Source organism: Indicator indicator, chromosome 30 (genome assembly GCF_027791375.1).
Source record: "Indicator indicator isolate 239-I01 chromosome 30, UM_Iind_1.1, whole genome shotgun sequence".
In the NCBI taxonomy this organism is placed as follows: Eukaryota; Metazoa; Chordata; class Aves; order Piciformes; family Indicatoridae; genus Indicator; species Indicator indicator.
In genome coordinates this window covers 3,173,468-3,188,777 of record NC_072039.1, presented here as the reverse complement: position 1 = coordinate 3,188,777, position 15,310 = coordinate 3,173,468, and the positions used below count along the sequence as shown (strand labels likewise).

At 38.1% G+C, this 15,310-nt stretch overlaps 1 protein-coding gene across 1 annotated transcript in view; it reads left to right on the top strand.

Annotated features, from left to right (window-relative positions):
• Positions 1-15,310, top strand: part of MED13 (mediator complex subunit 13) — a 53,453-nt gene that overhangs the window by 12,644 nt on the left and 25,499 nt on the right. Inside the window, exon 4 of the mRNA XM_054394184.1 lies at positions 14,445-14,590. Coding sequence (XP_054250159.1) covers positions 14,445-14,590 — 146 coding nt within the window. The remainder of the gene's footprint in view (positions 1-14,444; positions 14,591-15,310) is intronic.

Sequence of the window (15,310 nt, the reverse complement as noted above, 5' to 3'; positions counted from 1 at the left end):
TTTTTTTTTTTTTTTTTTTATCTCAATTGGAAGGACTTCTTCTCATGGTTATAACATGGTTTGACATGGTCTATGTTGCCTAGCAATAAATAATGAAATGAATAAAAACTAGGTTAGCTGGAACAAGTTTAATCGCTGTTCCCAAATCAGCTTTTAAAATCCAAAGTAATTTAAAGCTTAGATGATGTGGGGTTTTGTGTGTACGTTTTTTTTTTTTTTTTAATACGTGTATATATATATATGTATGTATTAAATCCTGCAAGCAGGAAATTTTGAGATCAGTGGCTTTGCTTTTTGGGTGTGGAGTTGGCCATTGTTGGCATCTTCTGCAGTAAATTTAAACTTGAAAGAAAATTAGAGTTGTTATGGAGCAAAAGAAGCAGAAGCACATGTTCGTATGTGTTTCTATTAGTAGTTGTGAACTGCTGCTTTTAATTTATGTATAAACTTTAATTCTAGGCATCTCTTTCTCCACCCTGGTCAGGACAATGTTTCCACTCTGGGGTGTCCTTGTCCGTTCATTTCTTCTGTGTTTTGTTGCTATAAATCAATAGCAACAAAACTATTAACTATTTAGACAAATGTTGTCTTGGCACGGTCTGGGCTTTCTTCATCTGAAGAACTGGTTTTCCAAATTGCCATTTGAAACTAGCTTTAGTTATGGCATGGCATCTCTTAGAGTGTTTCTATAAAGCTCTAAGCACCAGCTGGAAAAGCTGGTGAAAGCTTTTAAAACAAAGTAAGTGTTTGTTTAATTTGGAGATTCTGATTTTTATCTATTTATTTGTTTATTTTTAAGATGGTCAGAAGGTCAGCATGCTTAATGAAAATAACTGGAGGAATAGTGCGTTTACCCACACAACTACTTCATCATAAACTGCCCAGAACTACTGGAAAAATATGTAGAAAGATTAGACTGATCTGTGTAAGACAATTTAATTGAAGAGAAGTCTCAGTGTTTCCTAGCAGATAGCTCAATACCACGTGATACTCAGAGGACTGGCTTTTATGAACTGAAGTGAGAGGAATGGTTCACAGATGTGCATACTCGTGGCATATTTGGCTCATCCCTTCTAGGAATATCTAGAATTTGGGTGATCTGTACTCTCTGCAAAGTTAGGCTGTTCAGAGGTGTCAGTTCAGGCCTCTGCTGCTCCCAGCATCTTGCTGTGGGAGAAATCCAAATGACTGAAATAGGTGCTTTCTGATACCTCCTGTGGAGATAAAATGTGTCACTGTGTGATTGAGGAGATGTCAACTGGAACCCTTTGAGTGGATTTTGTTCTCTTATATAAATTGGAATACTCTTCTAGTCAAAAAGGGCATTTCTGTCTTGCCAAATGTTAAGTGTAACACTGCTGCAAACTCAGTGTAAAAGGATTTGCAGCCCACCTAGAAAATACTCTGAACGTTGTACCTGAGGGGCTAATACATTCCTTACTAGACAACAGGTCCAGAATTAACAGAAACTAAACCTCAATACAACTTCTGCAGATTTTTCCTTCCTTAGGATCAATTTAATCAGCAAGACCTCTACTATGTTTACATTTTTTTAAGTGTGGCTGACTTAAGCCACCCACAGCCCTTCCCCAGAGCTATTCTTCTGGATGCACCTAGCTTAAGAATCAGAACATTTTTGAAGGTCTATTTTCCTCTTTTGGGCATTTTCACCATTTTTCAAGTAATATAATAGTAACATTCATAATGCTAATCTCAGAATATACTAGCTTTTGAGATTAGCATGTCATACCAGCTTCTTGATGTAGGAGGAATAGAGTCTCTTTCAGAAGACTTTGTGTTTCTTTTTCTGTTAGAAATTTACATAGCACCCAACAAGTGCTGCTGCTGCTTTACAGAAGAATCCACAGATGAATATGGCAGCTACTGCATCTGGAGGGGGCCAGGCTCTTTTCGGTGGTTCACAGTGATAAGCCAAGGAACAATGGGTTCAAACTAGAACATAGAAGATTTCACCTCAACATGAGGAGAAACTTCTTTACAGTGAGGGTGATGGAGCACTGGAACAGACTCCCCCCAGGAGGGTTGTGGAATATTCTTCTCTGGAGATTTTCAAACCCCACCTGGATGCATTCCTGTGCAGACTATCCTAAGTGATCCTGCTCTGGCAGGGGGGTGGGACCTGATGATCTCTTGAGGTCCCTTACACCCTCTATATACTGTGATCTGTCAGGGAATAAAACCTTTCTGTTCAGGAAGGTTGTAATTCCTTCTGTGTATTGCTTGTATATCTCATTCTTAAGGAAGAAAAAGGTCACCTGTGATGGTATTGGTGTATTTGTATTCATACTTTCCTTCTTAGGAAACATCGATTAATGGGACGAGTACGGGAAGAAACTATGCATACCTAAAACCAGGAAGGTTTTGCCCCCACCTCTGGTGGTGTCTTGCTCCATTTCAGATCCCTTCACTGGTATCTTTAGTGCCTACTTCCATCCCATGTTGTCTCCTTCTTTGCTTTCTTTGGGATTGTTCTTTGCATTAACATCCAGAAACCTCGAGTGCAGAATTCCCATGCCTATATAATTTAGAGGTACTGAGTGTACCAGGGCTATGAAGTCTGCATCAGATCATAGTTTACACTGCCCTGCACTTTGGGGCTTGACAGGCTGCTCTACAGACTTCTTGTGTGTGTTACAGCTTCAGATTTTGATAAGGTTGTTGTTCTTGCTGGCAGTTGTTAGTTTGAAAGACTTTGATTAGAGACTGAGTAGTCAGAGCTCTTGGTGATGGAGGTCATGTAATGTGTGCTCTTTGGAGCTAAGGTTGAGCGATGCGCAGGAGCTTTAGTCCCACTTTTTCTGTTTCTTTCTCTTGGAAGGACGTGCAGATAGAGCTGTTGCTTTCATGTGAAGCTGATCCTGTCTGGATTTTTCTGGATTCTCTTTGAAAGCATGTGGTTCCAGAATGTGTGATTTTCTTTTTTCTGGTCTCCCAACAATAAAAGTCCCTCATGTTGTGCTTTTCCTATGTATGTGGCACTACAACAGAACTAAGGCTATGATTTCTAGTAAGTGTTTGGGCTGTGATGAGAGATCCTTAGGCAGCCAAGGCTTCCTGTCTGTTGCTCTGTTTTACTTTCTTGTGTAAGGATATATTAAAAAACCTAAATGAAACAAAACAACAACAAAGCAACCACAAACAAACAAAAACCCTAAAGCAAACAACAAAAACCCAAACAAAACAATAAAAGGGGGAAAAAATCCCCCAAAACCCAAACACTCCCTCCTACAAGCAAACCAGCAACCCCCCCCCCAATAAAACAACAAACCACAAACCCTTTCTTTTCATCACTGTGTTGTATATACATTTTGATTTTCAAAGGACAGTCCTTAATATTCATAAACTGGTGCCACTGTGACATATGAATAGATGACCAAAAAAGTAGGAATGAGTACAAAGTGTTCACTGCTTAATTATCTTCTATGATGCAACTCCTAAAACAAACAAACTTGTTAAACAAACCTCTAATTATTGTTGAATATATCTTTTAAAATTTTGCTATGGAAAGAGTAAAGACCTGAGATGTTTGCAATGCTGCATAGTGACCAAGTCTGCAAGGTAATAACCATGACCTGCTCTTCCCTCCCTCCACTTGCTTCTCCCAAATCTAAAACCAGCATTAAGAAAATGAGACAGTCATGTATTTGGTGAAATTTGATCTGTGAGAACAAGTCACGATTACTGTGCCTGAGGAAACTGTCTGAGGTTTTCAAGTATGCCAGTTCCACTTCTGTTTATAGCTAGGGCAGGAATGGAGTAACTGACTCCCTGAGCTGTGTGGTGGGGTTTTGTTGTTGCTTGTTTTTAAGTAGGTGATTTTCAGTTTTCAGGAGTGGGTGATGGGGATCAACAGGAGAATAACAGTAGAATAAAAGATTAAAGAGAAGGGTTTGACTAATGGTTTTAGTTGTGACCAAACGGGGTGGTGGTGGTGGAATAAAAATCATTACCTCAATATTTGTCACAACCTTTTTCAATCACTTAAAGCAAGGTAGGTTACAGAAGCTCAATAATGTGGTTTAAGTGACTGCATATTAAATTACGAAGTTTGACAAATAGGAAGGTCTTTCTCTTTTTTCCTTTCCAACTTATTGTGGTGTTATTGCCATGTTCAGAAATAGGTTAGGTATGCATTAGTCAAAAATCCACCCCTTAAATGTGTGAGGTGGATGCACCCAGCTGTCCATCTACCTTTTCTGGTTAGACTGCTGAAATGACAGCCTTTGGATGAGAATTTTCCTCTTCCCAGCTGGATGAACAAATAGTAGGAGATACTCAGAAGAAGCACGATTAGGAAACTGGTCCGATTAGGCACTATTTTAGATACAGTTCCTTTAATGAGGATTTAATCTGACACTCTTAATGAAATGAAACCAAAGTATGAAGTGTTTATGTGGAGGATGCCTCCTGAAGTTTTGGTAATAAGTACAACTTGCTAAACTTTAACATAATTGAAATACCAGTAAGCAAACAATTGAGTAATCCTGAGTTTGTGGGAGGATCTGATAGACAACTGAAAATCTAGAATGCTAAAAGCTACTCTGTCACTTGTATGTTGCTTACTTTTTTTCCCCTTCCCCTTGTAAATAGGAAATAATATAACCAATTGCAGTGAGTGGCAAACCAGAACTGTCTCAGAGTTCACTTAAAAAACAAAACCCACCAAAAAAATAAATTAAAAAACCCCACACAACCCAAACAAACAGAACACCCCAAAACCCAAAAATCCAGTTAGAATATTGTAAGTGATAAGCTTATCATAGCTTACAAAATGAACCTTGCTGCACAGGTTTAATGTTGGTCTGAGCATGGGATTTTATAATGCCAGCTCAGTGTCCTTTTGTTTTTCCACAGAAATACTATTTTATCTACCTGATGTAAGTAACAACTATATGACCTCATGGAATATGAGTGCTGAAGAATATTCTATATACTTTTGGGGTGTTTTCTTGAGCCTTTGCACATGTATTTATCTTGATTTGAAGGTGTGCTGATTATATTTGTGAATTTCTTTGTTTTTCCTCCCTCTATTGGGAGGAAGAGGTAAAAGTAGCCACAGTGGATGGGATTGCTGACAGATCTGCGCTGCTGAATGGCCAATGACTGCAGCAGGGGGATGGTATTTTGGTGGTATTGTTTGTCCTGCTGTTTGTGGTGTTGTGTGTGTGTTTTTTTGGGGGGGGTTTTTGGTTGGTTGTGGGGATTTTTTAAAGTTTTTATTTCTTTTCAATTGGGCCATGGAAATGGTCTTGCTGTCTACTTCAGAAATGTTTATATTAATAATGTAACATGAATGAGATCAGCTGTTGTCTGTTTGGTCTTCAATGTCCTTAGGACAAAGGGAATGCTCTGCTTTCAGTCCTGAGCCCACATTTCAGCCTTTTTCCCATTCAGCTACCTGTTTCCCATGGGTTCCCTTTCCATAGGAATGGGGTAGTTTGCTGCTTGATCCGTTTAGAATGATGCTATGAATTATTAAGGAACAGAATGAGGAGATTTCTGGGTGCTAAAGCTTAAAACCCTCTACTTGAGAGAGTTGACCATATAAGATCAAGATGTAGCCACAGGTTTCGTGTTTATTTCTATATATTTATTTGAAACCTTCATAACTGAATCTACAGGGCTCTTCCTTAATGCTGTTGGAATATTTGCTATTTAGTCTGTTACACTCTTTCTGCAGTGTAAATTTCTTCCCTATGTTAATCTGTAAATCAAACAATGTCAACATTTTTTTGCAACAGCTCTAATGAGGCTGTTCTGGCATCATGTACCGGCAGGAGAGCAGGTGATGTTTTTCCTTTTGCTGTAGACAGCTGGAATTGAGAGCTGCTGTAAGTAGGACAGTGCAGGATAAACAGCAGGAGCTGAGAGCATTGATCACATGATTGTCTCTTTGGAATATTGGGTTGCTACAGAGACTACAAGCAGGCAAATTTAGCACTTTACATCACAAAGCAGTTTTCTCCTATTTAGCTTAAGTTGCAGTGGTAGTTGGTTCATCAGGAAAAAATAAAAAAGATACGACTGCTTGGTTTTGGCTTTTGACAATAAATCAATGCTCTTCTTGTTCACTGAACAGTAAGATGATAAATGCACCACAGAGATACTTCACGTTTTGTTAAATGAACATTTTTATAATGCATTGAAATTCTGAACTTTGGAAAAATCTGGCTTAACAAGATGTTTGTAAATGTTTCAAAGCAGGAAAGAGCAATAGTTGAAAGCTGTTCCACTGTTTCTGAGATAGAGTAATGTCTGCTGTTAGCTGCTTCCCAAATGTGTTCTGGATTAATTTTTTTTTTTTCACAGTAGTGTGAAAGCTCAAGCTCAGATAATTGAGATTTGCATCCTCAATAATTAAGGGATGCTAAAATATAAGGTGACAGGTTTACTAGTCTCATTTAAGGCCTGAAATACTGGATTTCAAGCAAACTCTTTGTAATATTGCTCACAATTTGTATCTGGAGAGATAATTTTTATGTATATATGTGTGTATATAAACCTCTAGTTGCATTCTGAAAAATTGCTTGCTTCTTTGTAGGATGTCATGCTATAGTTTTAGTAGTCTTTTTTTATTCAGCCTTGTTTTTATTGGGATGAAGCTAAGCTCATTAATGGAAAAATGTGGAAGTCTTTAAGGTGAATATGACTTCCTCAGGAATACAGGCAATTTGCTACACTTGTATTTGTTTTAGAGAAGATAACTTGGTTATAGAATAAATAAATATTTTTAACTCTTAGGTCTTAGTAAAATCAAAACATCCTCAGCTATGTGAAAAACATTTTGGAGAGCCTTTTGACAGTACTCATTAATGATGTGCTTTGAACTGGAAGGTTTTTTCCTACTTTGCTATTAGCTATGTTTTTTTCTTTGTGTTATTGTCAAAATCAGCTTTCTGCTATGTTTGCCTTCATGACCATAGGGAGATACTCAGAGATGCTTAGGAAGAATGTCTGCAGTTCCATCTTTTTGTCAGTAGCTAGAGAATCATCTGTATTTTGAGATCTTACTACTTCATGTTAAGATACAGAATATGTAACTGGCTAGAAAATGTAAATGTGCGTTTGTTTAGATTTCTTTGTGCTTTCCCATTAATGATGTTAATGCCACTGTGTCTGCTTGAAGTGCAGATCTCGTGATGGGGCTGATACAAACTCTGATGTTAGGGGAACTTGTAGCCAAGGGCAAAAAAGGCATGTTTGTGAATTGATTAATGATGATTCAAACTCTTATCATAAAAAGTAGTACTGCAGTGTAATGAGTATGTATGATAACATGTTCTTCCTGGAGAATTAGAAACTAATTTATCTTATCCCTTATTTCCCTCAGCCCTCAGTGCTTAAAAAGCAAAACAATGGCCTCCAAAATAATTAAAACAAACCCAAAGAAAGCTCCTGAAGTATTCAATAGTTGGAGCCATTTGCGTGTTTGCCTTGTGTGTGAGTTTTTTTTTTTTTTTAAAAAGATTTTTTGGCTGGTTTTGTTTGTTTGTGTGGTTTTTCTTTTTCTTCTTTTTAATTTCTTAAGAGAACTCCAATGTTTTTCCTTGCAATCATTTTTGGTGCTGTGTTAATATAGCAATCTGATTTCAGTATTTTACTTCTTTAATATTTTGCTTATTACATCAAATGCATACTTAATTTCCTGCTCCTTTCTAGTCTGAATTAATCTTTTGGAGGTTTGTAATTCAGGGTTATGGATGGTGAGTGGAAACTGAAGATGCTGTGTTTCAAAAGAAGTCTGGCTGTTGAAGTGCATAGGTGTGAAGGTGGCTGCATAGAAAACCACTCTTCATTAATGCACAGCAATGTTGTGGCTGTAGCTGGAAGATGTATATAGTCACAAAGAACTGTGCTGAACAAGCACTTAAAAAGAAAAGGTGGTAGATGGGTCCTCTTGAGGGAGTTGCTTCTGCTTTTTCTTCTGTTAGCTCAGAAAGCCTCAAGTGGCTTGGCAGCTTCATTCTTTCTTCTCCATGATGAAAAGCCCCAGAAGGTTGACTGACAAAGAACAAAGCCTATGGTGTAATGTGTTGTAGGACAGAGGATGGTGTAGTGCATGTTGAGCGTATGGTCAGGTATTTAATTCCTCCAATCTTACTCTTTGGCAGCTATGTTTGTTTTCTGTCCTATGTTGATAGCTGTAGGGCTGTCTCTTAACCTGGGTACAGGAAAAAGGGGAAAAAACCCCAATCTCAGTGATGAAGTAACTGAATATGAAGGGTATTGGGGCTTCTTGGTGTGTGTGTGTGCGACCTTAAAACCTTGTTTGTATTTCAATTTTTATTTCCCAAATAACTACTTTAATTCTAACACCGGGCTGTGTTCTCCAGCTGAAGAATTTACTGTAGAAGCCAACTGTCAGTTTTTTAAAAGAACTTCTTGGACACTTTAAATTCATTTAAGTAGCATACCAAAATAGTCTGTAGTGAAGAATAACTGTTTGGGGATGCTTCTATTTGGGCAACTATGATGCATCAGTTGGGAACTCTCAGCACTATTACTGCTGCTGCTAATTGTTGTCAGCCAGTCATGATATATTGATTCTTGGTCAAAATGCCCTGAAGGGTTTTGGGTGCTGGCCAGCATGTATCAATTTTTGGCAAATATTTTATATCAGTCTGAATTAATGATGCATATTAATTAGAGACTTAAAACTGTAGCTGATGTTTGTGCTCCTAAACAAGGTGTGTTCTACCCCATTGACAGGCAAATGATAGTGTCCTAATTGTGACAGCCATTAGCTCTGGGACACTGATTTTACTTTGTAGTGTCCATTTTCCTCCTGTAGGAAATAGCAGGAGAAGGTATATAGTTGGTAAGGATATGGTAAATATTTTGGAAGCGTTAGCAGTGCTTTGACTTGGTGAAGCACTTGATTCAACTGAGAAGTCATTCACAAAGACAATCTAGGAAAATATAAGACAGTAAATCAAACCAAAACCCCTCACAACCCCATTCCAAACAAACAGAAAAAACCCATCCTATTTCAGCTGAAATTTTTGGCTGCCTTTTTGAATTTACTGTTAAATGTGCTGTAGGTTTTACTAGTTGGAGACTTCCTTGTTGATTCTGCTGTCGCAGTCTCCTTGCCTTTCAGCCCTGGTGTGGTGCTGATTTGAAGTATGCAATCTAGTGAAGTGTGGATTAGTGAGGTTCTAATGCAGCTAATGTTTGTGAAGCACTTTGAAGATATGAAGCTCTACGTAAGTACTAATGTGGAGGAAAAAAACCAGACCTAATTACCTTTTTATCAAGGAGGTATTTTGAGATTTGCTAATGGAGATGTAGAAACCTCATGTATATGTAAATTTTAGTGTGTTTTTTTTCCCCTCCTATCCTTCAGTTTCTCCTGCAAAAGTAGAAATAGAAATTAGATTGAAGTTCTCCACATCAGTTCCAGTTTCTTCTCGTACAGAATCACCATCTTTTTTTTTTTTTTCCTGAAACTAAACCATCTTTGTTTCATATGATAAGAGTGAAGAGGGAGCACAGGGCATGATATAAAAAATGGCTTTTCTACAAATGCATTTTAATGAAGCACAGGTGAGGGCTGAAGGTTGCTTAAAATAGCACTAAATCAAAAGGGGGGTGTGTGTGGGGGGTGTCTCTTAATTTATTGTTGAAGTTGCTTTCAGTGTTGGAGCTCATTCTGACTGAATTCTGGTGTGCCCGGATGAACATTGATAAAGAATGCTCATTCTGATGACAAATTTGTATTCAGAGATCAGTTGGAAACTGGATTATTGATATTTATGTTCCATGATTAGGATTTAATGAAATGAAGTTAATTAGAAATATTAATGGAGTAATGACTTTATATTCAGGGTCAGGCAAGAAAATGAGATTTTTTTTTTGTTTTTTTTGAGAATTAAGGGTTTTTTTCAGAATTCTTTATTAAAAAAAAAAAGGATATGAATCCGAGCTTTAAGACAATCTACTATTTTTATGCTGCATCTGCATTTTAAGGACTTCACTGTTTTTGTCTGCATGCAGGACAAAAGATGTGAGCATTGAGGTATAGTTTGGGGTTGTTTGTTTTGTTTGGGGGGTTTTGTGGGGTGTTTTTGTGTTTGTTTTTGATATTTCTGTCATGAGATGTTCTGCACAAATTATCTAGTGATCTTCTAAACTACTAAAATGTCTGCAAATAAAAGCCTAGAATGAACTCAGTGTTAGGCAGGAAACCACCAGCTTGCTTTCTGTTATTGTGTCCTTGACTGAATTGTAGAGGTAATTTGCCTATTTAGCCCAAAGTGATAGTAGATGAATTTTTTTCCCCTTTAAATATTTTTTTTTTTTCTTGATTAGGATTTTTGTCTGTGGGGTGAGTTATTAAGAATAGGAGAGGTGGGCAAAGTGATAGATAGGTTTTTTTGTTTTTGGTTTTTTTTTTTTTAATAGATTAAGGTAAGGTTTGAGAGTATTCCTCCTGAGCTGGGGTTGAGACATTATGTATTAGTCATCAGTCTGGGGGAACTTAAGGAAACGGAGAATCTACACATATATTAATTAAAAAACAAAATGTAAAAGGGGCATGTTTCTAGAGTCTCTTGCTAAGTCCATAAAATGGTGTGCATAGGGATATCCACTAACTTAAAGCTCTGGTCTTTGTTTTCCTTCCTTCTTTTCTCCACTCTACTGCAAGAAAGAGTCAGTGTGGTTTTTAGTTTTTAATTTTAACTAGGATTCTTCATGTCTTCCTTGTGATTACAGGTGAAAAAAAGTTTTGTAATGTAACATAACAGGAATTACTACGTGAAATGTGAAGAGACAGTTGCTGAGCATGACTAGCTAGGAGGATATGTAATGCTATGTTCGAGTATAAAGTGTTAGCTTTGCTTTTCATGTTACACTTAGTTGAAAGAAGATTGGTGTTTGCAGGAGATACTGTGTGCACCGTGTGGGAATCTTGTTACCCTTAGCTTCACTCTAAGGACAGCACTTGTTTTTACTGTGTATTTCTGCAATGAAATAATATTATCCTATGGTGAATGAAATGTTTCCCCTGCACCTCTGGAAGTACTGAAACAAAAACCCTGAGGCCATGTGCATCACTTTTCTGTTTAAACACTTAACTTTCACCAGTTCTAGTTATAAATTTTTCTCATGTTTGGCTTGTGTAGGATGAATTGTACCATGGCAGAGCTGTTCTCCCTGCCCGACTAGTAGTGTGCTGGCAGCTTGCATGCCAAAGCTGCTTGAATGATGTCAGTGACAACAATGGATACTCTCTTACTTGAGTATTTTGTTGGAAACTTCTCCCCTGCTGAGTAAAGGGAGAAAAGAATTCTAATTTGGGGGTTTTCTGCTTGTGTGGTTTTGTGTGGGGGTTTGGTGTGTGTTTTTTAAATTTGGCTTTTGCATGATGACCTTGAATTTTCCTTGTGCCTTCTTAGGACTGGTTTTGCAGTGTAATGAATTGAAGTGCTTCTGTTATCATGCTGATGCTTCTCCTTTGTCTTGGTTTATTTGAATTCCATCAGATTATGCTACAATTGTCTGCCCTTTATTTGTGTAATAATGTGGTATTTACAATAGGCATAGCTTAATTGCATTGAAAGTGTATTTAAAGAATATGTGCTTTTATTTTTAAACTTTGCCTCACTTATTCTAAGCCTCTAAATTGTTATTTGTCACTGGGAACCAAGAACACTCTCCACTCTTTCCCCTTAAACCATCCAATATGATTAAAAAAAAAAAAATCAAATTGAAAAGCGGTCTTCAACTATTTGCGTAAGGATTAAAGTTTAATCAGATTTCCATATAGGAATTTAGTGGTGTTTACTCACTTTGTGACTTCTCTTGAACTTGAAATCATCAACAAAATGTTTGGCTGCATCTTCACTGCATTTTGGGAACAACTTTATTTGAATTCCTGAGCAATATTATTTCATCCACAGGGAGCGTTCTGTGCAGGGCTGGGTTACTGAAGCAATTGTGTTATGTAGTTGTCAATGAATAGGGATAATTCACTCATTTGCTAGATAGTGGGGTTTTTTTGTTCCTAAAACACAATTCAAATTGAACAGCAGATCAGCATTGCCAACTCCATGCACCTTGGAAACTGCTCTGCTTCAGCCAGGGCCAGCCGCTTGGAAAGTTCCTCACTGAGCTCACTTCAGGGCCTGCTTTAAGTTACTGTTGTAATAAATGTGCTGCATTTCCTGTTCTTCCTCAAACGGTTTGTGGGTTCTATCATCTTTGAAGTGTCTTAGGTCCCTAATTTTAAATCTGCTGGTAGACAAAGCCATGTATTTAACACTTCTCATTGCAGTCACAACCCTGGTGGCTGCTCTCTGACTCTTTGGGGGGTGAGCCTTAGCGAGCTAACACTTCCATTTTCACAGAATGAATGAACTGTGCCTATTCCAGAAACATTTTTCCTTATAATTTACTGCCCCACCATCTACCTGCAGGTGGAGGAAAGAAACTTTTTGGAAGTGACACTGAAGATGTATCCAGTAACTGCACCTGGGGAGGTCGAATGTTAATAGAGTTACTCAGATGCTTGGGGTTTGTCGGCTCTTCATGCCCTGGAGCTCTCTTTGTATTTTCTTTAGGAACGCAAAACTTGCTTTGTGCTCTCATGCTGTAGACTAAGCCCTGAAAGCCTTTCATGAGGTCAGAGAGCATGCATGTGATCCTGAGTGTTAGGTGATGGGCTCTGTTTTGGGGAGAAATAGTGATGCTGCATTCATACAGACTTAGGCTACAGTAGTTTATGGAGTGTCTTTTTCATTTGATCTTGTGAAAAAAGCTTTAGTGTCTGCTATCTTGTCTGACTTAATTTACTCTTTCCCTTGACTTGTTTGTTTTTTCCCTGAGCCTGAGCAGGTGCTCGATGTTACCCCCCTTCCAGAGAAAGGGATTGTTTTCTGTGCAGTAGCTTATGAAGTATTTTTAAGGTTCTCCTTGGCTTTCATTCTTCTGTTACTGAGATGGTGGACCTAATTGCATGTCCAACGTGAATAGCATCCTCTTGCTTTTAAACATCTGTTCTTTTCCTGTGGGAGTGTATTAGTCTGGCAGACACTTGAGATAACTTGTAGCTAATGTAACTGAAAACTGCTCTGCCTGGACAACTTCTTTAAAAAGACAAAAACCCCAAGGTTTTTCAGCTGGAACTGAGTATGAAGATGTACTGCTGCTGCAGCATCCTGGGATTTGTTGCCTTTACCCACTCTGTTCCTGCCCTTTAATTACAGTTGGTAAAATACATTCCAAATAAACCACTGAAGAGATTTGGATGCACCATAAAATATTTTGATAGCTGTACTTGCAGAGGGTTATCTATATTTTTGTAACAAAACAGCAACTGCAGAGCTGCAAAAATGGGGGAAGTCTGTGAAGCATGATCTTGGGAGGCAGGAGATTTCATGGAGTTGCTAATGAGTAACTATGTGCAGCACTGTGAACAAAGCATTTAATTTGGAGCTGTAGGAAGAAGATATGTTTGTTTGGGGGTGTTTATTTTATTTTTTTTTTCTTTTTCCTGTACTGATTTTTTTTTTTTTTTTTTTTAGCTTCAGTCCAGAGGGGTTTGGCAATCAGTGACCTATCTGATATTAAACATTGATAACTGCTTTAATGACTTCAACAGCGCTTTAAGCTTTGAGGGGTTGTTTTTAATTGATTATATCTTCCCTTTCGTGTGTAGGTGTGGGATTTCATTTTTAGTTTGTAGGCTTCAGAAATATGAAGATAAATTAAACAATCCAAACCTAGCACTTTTCAAAGCTGTTGTTGTTCTTCTTGGAGCTTTTAAATATGTGATTCGTTGGCTAATGCTAAACATAAATCTTAAAATATAAATTCTGCTTAGTGGATCTGTTGCAGGAGAACCTAGTTGTGACATAATTAATAATATATGTTCTGAAACATTTTAATTAAATATGCAAAATACAAAAGCATTAAGTTAGTTGTTTTCCCTTGCAAAAAAAGCCCCAGGTGTTTTCTGTTTCCTCCACACCTCGAGATACAAAGTGTCAGTCTAAAGAGACTGATAGCTTTGTGTGCAGTTGTCTTCCAAGTGATTGAACTTTGGGGTTGTTTCTGTTCTTCACAGAGAGAGTTGTTAGACATTGGAATGTGCTGCCCAGGGAGGTGGTGGAGTCAACATCCCTGGAGGTGTTCAAGAGGGGATTGGACATGGCACTTGGTTACATGGTTTAGTAGTTGTGAGGTCTTGGGTGACAGGTTGGACTTTGATGATCCTTATTGATTCTGTGATTCTATTGCTAGAATACTTTGTAAATGCTCCAAGGGAACAAGTATTTAGGATTTTCTGGCTACATAGAGAGAAGAGAGATTTGGTTACTTTATGAATAAATATTTTGGGAGGAAATGCCTTCAAACTAATGAGAAAGCCATCAACTTAAAATAAGTTCTAGACTTAATTTTATTTTTCTTTCTTTCTCCAGTGAGCACTTGTCCTGCTCATTCACCTTCTTCTTACATGGAGACAGCAATGTTTGCACCAGTGTGGAAATCAGTCAGCACCAGCCTGTGTACCTGCTCAGTGAAGAACACCTCACTCTTGCCCAGCAGTCCAACAGCCCTTTTCAAGGTAGGGTTTGCCACGCAGTAGTCAGTATTAAAATGAATTGATCCTTCAGTTGCTCAGAGTGAGGACTTCTGACAAACCCTCAGAGTGGGAGCAGAGTTGTTACCTGTTTTGTATTGATTATCCATTCTCCCCAGATGTCCCCTGCCTTGACATGGTCAGAAGCCACTTGGTGTGTCTCAGCTCTTCTCCAGGTGGATGATTTCCATGTTAATTTCTTGGCATGGAGCTAAGTAATTTGTCTTCATGACAGAAACTTAATTTCAAAGTACTGTGCTACTGTTGACTTAAATATTTTGTTGTATAACCCCCACATATCTTCATCAACCCCTCTTTTAGAATTCCATTTCTGACTCAACATACCTAATCTATTCACTCCCCCTACCCCTGCTGATTTGGCTCTTCCTGTAAATTCCTTTGGTTCCACCAGCAGATGCAGGCTATGCTCTTGAAGACAAAGGAGTGATGGGGCCTGAGTCTGGTTAGTGGGCTGTTTGATCATTCCCTGTCTTGGACACACTTGTGTTGGCTACAGAAATGAGTTCTCCTGCATGACCACACACTGCCCTTGTTTATTAATGCTCAGTGTCCCAACTTGCTTTTTTTGGAATGCAATATAACAGCAGCTGTGCTTTCCTAATATGGACAAGACTAAACATGAAACAGATACTTCCCTGTATATACATAGTTGTTGTAACTGTACCAAGCAGAAGGAAAGGACGA